The sequence below is a fragment of the Cucurbita moschata genome, unplaced genomic scaffold (genome assembly GCF_002738365.1).
Source record: "Cucurbita moschata cultivar Rifu unplaced genomic scaffold, Cmos_1.0 Cmo_Scf00022, whole genome shotgun sequence".
In the NCBI taxonomy this organism is placed as follows: Eukaryota; Viridiplantae; Streptophyta; class Magnoliopsida; order Cucurbitales; family Cucurbitaceae; genus Cucurbita; species Cucurbita moschata.
Genome location: NW_019268538.1, coordinates 3198052 through 3204916, shown reverse-complemented (window position 1 = coordinate 3204916; position 6865 = coordinate 3198052). Strand labels below are relative to the sequence as shown.

The following is a 6865-nucleotide window of genomic DNA, read 5'->3' as shown; positions in this document are numbered from 1 at the left end:
TTTTTTTTTTTTTTTTTTTTTTTTTTTTTTTTTTTTTTTTTTTTTTTTTTAATGATTTCAATTATTAGCCGCCTTTCTTACTTTGTTCATAAATTAACCTAGGAGGGAATTGTTTTATTATCTCATTGAGTAGTACATTATTTACTATCTCATAACAACATATTTACTATCTCATTAATATGTGATCTTTTTGGATAAAGCCTAGGACCAAATTTTGTGCAAATTTAAACCTAAATTGGGACAACTTTGTTCACACTCCATGTCACTAAGTTTAGTATTGTCAATTGCTAAAAACATTGCTCCTACCTCCTTAGGTCGTACGGTTTTCTATTATAAGAGTTCATCCTGTTTTTCCTTTCTAACTAATGGAGTACTTTGATTGTACTCTTATTGATCCAAAAGTATATGTAACTGTAACAATTCAGACCCATTGCTAGTAGATATTGTCCAATTTAACTTGATATGTATCGTTGTCAGTTTCACAGTTCTAAAACTTGTCTATTATGGAGAGGGTTTGGCCCTACTCCAACTAGTGTCTCGCACCGTCTGATGACTAGCTTTGATACCATTTGTAACAACTCAAGCTCACTACTAGCAGATATTGTCCTTTTTGGGCTTTTCTTTACCGGCTTCCCCTCAAAGTTTTGAAATGAGTCTATTAAGGAGAGGTTTCCATATCCTTGTGAGTAATGTTTTGTTCTCCTCTCCAACTAATGTGGGATCTCACAATCCACCCCCTTTGAGGCCCAGCGTTCTCACTGGCACACCACTAACAGATATCGCCGTTAGCTTCACGGTTTTAAAATGTGTTTGTTAGGGAGAAGTTTTCACACCCTCGTAAAGAATGTTTGGTTCTCTTCTCTAACTAATTCGAGGTATCACGATCGACAATAATATCTCGTCTTTTACCAGCTATGTTGGGTCCCATTCCACCATGACGATGGAGAATTACAATAAGCCTACCATATTTTTTGGTGTTTCTCATTGGACTTTAGCCCATCTTCTCTTACAAGCTATCAAGGACAAAACCCTAGAAGCCCCACAACATTAAAATAATCACAAGAACAACATGTAAACATAATGAATAGAAGATTTATAATCACATAAACTTATAAGCTTAATTCATGATTATGTTAATTTCATCAAAATAAGAAGTAGCTAGAAAGGTAACTAATTAGCATTAGCACTAAATATAATATTAACCAAAAGACTTGAACCTCACACAAGTAGTAGAAATTAAAGTAAGATGCATGCAACATATCGTTGTCTAAACCAAAATGGGTATTGCTCAAAACAAAAGGGGTATCAAATTAAATTATGTGTATGTGTAAATTAATATATCTCAAAGCGTGGAAAAGCAACAAAGGTCATTATCTATCATATCAATGACCCAAAAAGAGATTAGTTAAAATAAATGAAGCTTAGAAGGTGTGTATATATATATATATATATATATATGTAACGTTTATACATGTATGAAGGCATAATAATAATGAATGTGAATAAAAGACATGATAATGAAAGCGAAAGTGGTGATTATGATATGCTTGATTGATGCAAATCATCTCACCATATTTGATGTAAATTATAGAACACTAACCAAAGTGACTCTTGCTTCTATGCATCGCAACCCCAATAACTTTCCAAGTAAAATTTCATCTCATTCATTATTAAATTAGTCTCTTACAAATCAATTTTTCGTTTTTTGTATTGTGACTTTTAAGGGTCTGGTTGGTTGAGACGATCGAAACAAAAATAGTCAGGATTTCGTCGTTTTTAATGTGTTCGAATGAATATGAATATGAATATGGTTAGGTTTAAGTAGGGTTGGTTAAGTTGTATAAAGTGTTGGATGAAATGTCTTTACAATTTATCTCTTTACTCCAATATGCTTCTCGTGCGCCCACTAACTTCCTATTAACTTTATGTGCTGAAGGCCAAAATGCTAAGCTGTGAACTGTTCTTGTTTGGAAGCACACTCATATTAGTTACAATTGTTCAACCGAGTTAATGATTTTGAGAACAATTTGGTGTGGCTGAGTTTAGCAAGGAGTAAAATCTATATACAGCATTTAAATGTCGGGCCGAGCTGTTTCTTCTCCGGCGGCCACTGAGCAGGCAATTTGCTCTCATTATACAGAACACATATTTCACAACATAGAAAGATTTTACATTGTTGGAAGAAACTGCCCTCCAAGGCTCAATTTGAAGTGTTGGCAGTAGATGCTCTTGGTTGCTTGCTTCCGTGCTCGGGCATCGGATGCTCGACTGCAGGTCTCTTTGTTCTTGACTGCCATTAGAAAAACCAGGGAAAGTCCATAAGGAATGTGTGTGTGTATTCTCACAAGCTCACCCATGTATAGATTGTAATTCATATCAAAGCATACAGATTCTTTACTAACCTTTTGTTCTGTATGCTGATAAATGTGTCGTAGAAGTATATTTTTTGGCTCAGTATTTATAACTGCAGCAGAAATCAGTGACATGGTAACAAAAACCAAGTTGAGGAGATGGAAACTAAAGCTAACAGTGGAAAACTACCGACTAAGGTACCGTTTGCCGATCAAGATACAAAGATATCGGTATGGTCGGTAAAATCATAGTCTCGGCATTGTAACGAGGGAACGGTTTTTCTTGCTTACCCTGATCCAGTGGTGGAAGGGTCCTGCTGTGGGTAGGATGATAGGTTGCTGGAATCATCTTCTACATAATAATAATAAAACAGACTACTTAGCAGAGTAAAAATATGTTGTTCTGCTTTAATTCTTGCAGCAGGCAACTTGCCTAGTAAAAATATGTTGCATTATTGTACACAATTTAAACAGCTTGGAGCTTTACGTTGTCCTCTTTGGACTTTCCCTTCTGGACTTCCCCTTAAGATTTTAAAACGCATTTACTAGGGAGAGGTTTCCACATCCTTATAAGGTATGCTTCGTTCCCTTCTCCAACCGATGTGGGATCTCACAATCTACTCCCTTGGGGACCAGTGTCCTCGCTAGCACACCGCTCGGTGTTTGGCTTTGATACCATTTGTAACAGCCCAAACCTATTGCTAACAAATATTGTCATTTTAGACTTTCCATTCTGGACTTCCCCCTCAAGGTTTTAAAATGCATATACTAGGGAGAGGTTTCCATACCCTTCTAAGGAATAGTTCGTTCCCCTCTTCAACCGATGTGGAATCTCACACCACCTGTCTAACATCCAGAAGGATTTCCCTTTAGAGAAGGGTACAACATTTGGTAGCTTTAGTTAAGATGGCGTTGGAACCTTCTCAATCAACAGCCTCTAACTAAGTTTCTTAGAGTTTTTTATCCTATTGCATTATCTTAACATTTGATTGGGAATTTTTACGCATAAATATTTGAAGTGAACTGTATAACTCAAGAAATAAGAGAAGCCATGAACATGATGCAACTTTTTGCCACCGCTAGCAAATATTGTCCTCTTTGGGGTTTTCTTTTAGGTTTTCCCTCACGGTTTCTAAAATGCGCCTACTAGGGAGAGGTTTTCACATCCTTATAAAGAATGTTTCGTTCTCCTTCCCAATTGACGTGGGATCTCACCGTTTGTATACTCAAAAGGAAGAGGCAACTTGCTCCTAGTCCAAAGATTGGAATGGTTGCGCTTCAGAATCGTTAGAAACTTGAAGATTGACCTACACATGAGAAATAAATTGTTTCTTTTCTCTGGAGGTCAGTAACCCAGTAATTGTTCCTTGCAGATTTGTCCCCTTAATATATCACATTACAGCCAATTCTTCGTGGTTGAGTTAGTGGAATCATTTCTTTCACAGGACTGACTTTACAAGATTAGCATACCAAGATAGAGAGAAAAGAAGAGTTAAAATTAAAAGAAGAACATTGAATTTACATCTACAAACTTAGCCAAATTAAGAACACATATCAAAATTCCAAGAATTCAAGAATTTCCAGATTCTAAAACGATAGAACAACACAATCCCAGAAAACAGATCAGTAATGCCAAAAATTAGCAGAGCCCAAACAGTAACATAGCAACGAAGATCACGAGGAGGTTCAATTTCCTCACAATTCACACCCTACCTCGACGAACAAACAACTCAATTAACTCCCCACTCAAAAGGAAATAAACAGCCGTCACAAATAGAGGAAAACACCAAGGATCAATAAAACAAACGAAAGGGTTCAACGATTACATGAATCAATTACAAGAACAGAATAAAGGGTGTGTGATTCCGCCACAAATGAGAACTTACAGAAGGAGTTGAAGGATCGGAGGGTCGGAGTTGGCTGAAGTTGTGAGGATCATATGACGGCAAGTCACCGAGCATAGACCCCATCAAAATGCCGCTGAATTTACGTTAGAAATAGAGGGAAGAGGAAGAGAAGCGAGTCATTTCGGAGTCACAGCGCCATTGGAATCACAACCGGTGGAGTCGCAGCGCCTTAATTTGTGTTTATTTACTCATTGAATTTTATAAAATTTTTTAAATAATTTTTAAATATTTAATAGATTTTTTTTAAAAAAATTAATACAAAATTTTTTAATTCAGTTTTGTATTTTTTAAGATATTTAAAATTTAAAACATATTACAAAATAAACAAACTCCACGTGTCCAATTATTAAAATTTCGGAAAAATATAAATAGAAAAAACCCGGCGGTAATTTGCTCGCTCCCGCTTTAGGTTTCGGAGTGTCCCGACTTGATTAAACTCATCGCATCCAAAACCTGAGGAGACATAGAAGTCGGCCGTGGATCTTCTTCTCGTAGAACCAAGCAGAAGCCATGGCTGCCCCCGAAGCTCCTCTCTGCTATGTCGGCGTCGCAAGACAATCCGCAGCTTTTCGCCTTATGAAACAGATGGTTACTTCCTTTTCTTTCTCGTTTTTCCACCTATCTAATAATATGGATTGTTCTTCATTCTGTATCATTGAATTTCCTGTGGAATCTGTAATTTGTAGGGGTGGGAAGAAGGAGAAGGGCTCGGCAAAGACAAGCAAGGGATCAAAGGCCATGTTAGAGTTAAAAATAAACAAGACACTGCCGGTTTGTCGCCTCTTCCAGATTTCCTTCCTGAATTTCAGTTTATGTTTAGTTTTTTGTTTCGTTAATTTAAGTTTTTGTTCTGCTTGATAAAACGTTCACTGAAAATGGTAGATGTTTCGATTTCTAATATGTATGTTCATGTGTGTGTTTGATTTTGGGATTTAGTGTATTGTTAGGGAACAAGCAGACAATCGTTTGATAATAATCGTGTTTTTTGTTGCTGTCTTTAAGAAATAAGGTTGCATCCCAATTGTTTCATTGTTTAGTTTTCTTCTTTCAGAATATGTTTTTAAAATTGTCTAATTAGAAACTAAAAGAGTAGTTTGGTTCTTTTGGGTAACAAGTTTATATCTGGAAATGGAAAGTTGAATAGAGAACGGTTTTTTAATTGCTCTATCGACTTCGTACTGCTAAATCAAGCTATGACAATCTGCTTATGAATAACCATCTGCTCAGATTGTATTTCCCAAATGAAAACAAACCCTAGAAGTTAAGTTTCAACCATCCAAGGGGCAAGAAATTAGCCTAGTTTGCATCGGCATTCCCAGATGGAGCCAGGCTATTCAGGGGAAGATTGAAAACTACTTAAGTAGTGTAGAATATGTTTGTAAGCCTTCTGGTGTTGTGTAGTCTGATGATTAGTGGTAGGAGTTTGATGATGTTGAGAAAAAAGGAAGGGTTTTCACAAGCACCATTTTCTGGAATGAAGACACACAGATATATGACAACAATTAGCAACATAACTAGGCTCTTATGCTAGATTTTTACTTGTTTTGACTTGTTCCCAAATCATAGTAACACCAGCTCGTAAATTGTGGCTCAATATTTACGAATGCATTGTAGCTTGTTTTGACTTCTTCTTTGCTCTTAGGAATTGGCACTGAGAAGCAGAACAGTTGGGCTTTTGATACCACACAATTTGACAACATCTTGAAGAGACTGAAAGTGGTATTTCCCTCCATTCTTTATTTACTGTCTTGTATTAATTTTGTGCATATTTTGAGAGTAGCTTAAAATTTTCTTTTTTTTTATTGCAGCAAGCAGTACAAAACACCGAGGAAGGTAAGAACTTTGAGCATTGGCTTCAGCATTACAAAAGTATGGCATTTCCTGATGTTTATATTATGATGATTTTCAGCTGCAAAGAAAGATGGCACTTCGGTGGAAACTGTGGATGATGATCAGGATCTGGTTGTCAAGGCTACACGACCACAAGGAAGGTTGGTCCTGTTGTATTCCTCTCATTTTATATTTACTCTTATCACTTATGAGTTGTATCAGTATAATGTAATTTATTTTATGCTCTACCCCTATAGTTTAATTACATGGAGATGTACATTTTACATTTCTTTTCCAGATATAAGAGAAGAGAGAGAGGAAAGCTCGTCAATGCATATTCTTCCAAGGACCTTGAAGGGATCCTTGTAAGTATTGAAGTTACTGGATCTCTCTTTTTCATGGCTGCTTTTGTATTATGGGTTCTTCTAATTTTATGAATGAACTTTGAGTTTAGCTAAACTTGACCAATTATTTCTTCTAGCGTTATCAATATATTAGCAGGTCAGTCAAAGTATTTATAGTTTCTCTTATGTGAATCTGAATGTAATTGGGGGAAAAAAGTTTATCTACAATGCAGGCAAAAAAGGTGGAGGAATTACCAGAAACATGTCCTAATGCAGTTACGGAACTGGAGTCATCAGAGGAATCTGAAATTGAAGTTATTGCCATTGAAGGTAATTTAATCTTCCTTTTGTGATGCATTTCTGGCCTGGTCTTTAAAATGTTTGATTCACCAAGGATAAATGCTATTATCTTTTTTTTTTTTTTTTTTTTTTT

The 6865-nt window shown here is 36.1% G+C and overlaps 2 protein-coding genes across 3 annotated transcripts in view; one reads left to right on the top strand and one right to left on the bottom strand.

The window, feature by feature from the left end:
- Nucleotides 1–1953: 1953 nt before the first annotated feature.
- LOC111459777 (DET1- and DDB1-associated protein 1-like) lies at nt 1954–4437 on the bottom strand. 2 transcript variants are annotated; one of them, XR_002713335.1, is made up of 5 exons: nt 4238–4437; nt 2643–2703; nt 2403–2464; nt 2137–2290; nt 1954–2096 (listed from the first exon to the last, which is right to left on the bottom strand). XR_002713335.1 is itself a non-coding variant. In XM_023102829.1 (4 exons), exons 1-4 carry the CDS (start codon nt 4319–4321, stop codon nt 2201–2203), a joined length of 297 nt encoding a protein of 98 aa, XP_022958597.1. In that variant the 5' UTR covers nt 4322–4437; the 3' UTR covers nt 1954–2200. The 2 variants fall into 2 exon arrangements, 1 of the variants encoding a protein (XP_022958597.1); XM_023102829.1 differs by having other exon boundaries at nt 1954–2290.
- A 214-nt stretch (nt 4438–4651) lies between these two features.
- Nucleotides 4652–6865, top strand: part of LOC111459773 (PIN2/TERF1-interacting telomerase inhibitor 1) — a 5693-nt gene continuing 3479 nt past the window's right edge. Inside the window, exons 1-7 of the mRNA XM_023102825.1 lie at nt 4652–4846; nt 4945–5029; nt 5901–5977; nt 6067–6091; nt 6168–6249; nt 6387–6453; nt 6666–6762. Of these exons, the coding sequence (XP_022958593.1) occupies nt 4769–4846; nt 4945–5029; nt 5901–5977; nt 6067–6091; nt 6168–6249; nt 6387–6453; nt 6666–6762 (511 nt within the window). The 5' untranslated portion in view covers nt 4652–4768. The remainder of the gene's footprint in view (nt 4847–4944; nt 5030–5900; nt 5978–6066; nt 6092–6167; nt 6250–6386; nt 6454–6665; nt 6763–6865) is intronic.

What these genes read in the sequence shown, in the direction of transcription:
- LOC111459777 (XM_023102829.1), bottom strand. Translation starts at nt 4,321, where the DNA reads ATGGGGTCTATGCTCGGTGACTTGCCGTCATATGATCCTCACAACTTC. An exon ending in CCGATCCTTCAACTCCTTCT is followed by an intron (nt 2,704 to 4,237) that starts GTAAGTTCTCAT and finishes ATTATTATGTAG; the next exon opens with AAGATGATTCCAGCAACCTA. An exon ending in ATCAGCATACAGAACAAAAG is followed by an intron (nt 2,291 to 2,402) that starts GTTAGTAAAGAA and finishes TTCTAATGGCAG; the next exon opens with TCAAGAACAAAGAGACCTGC.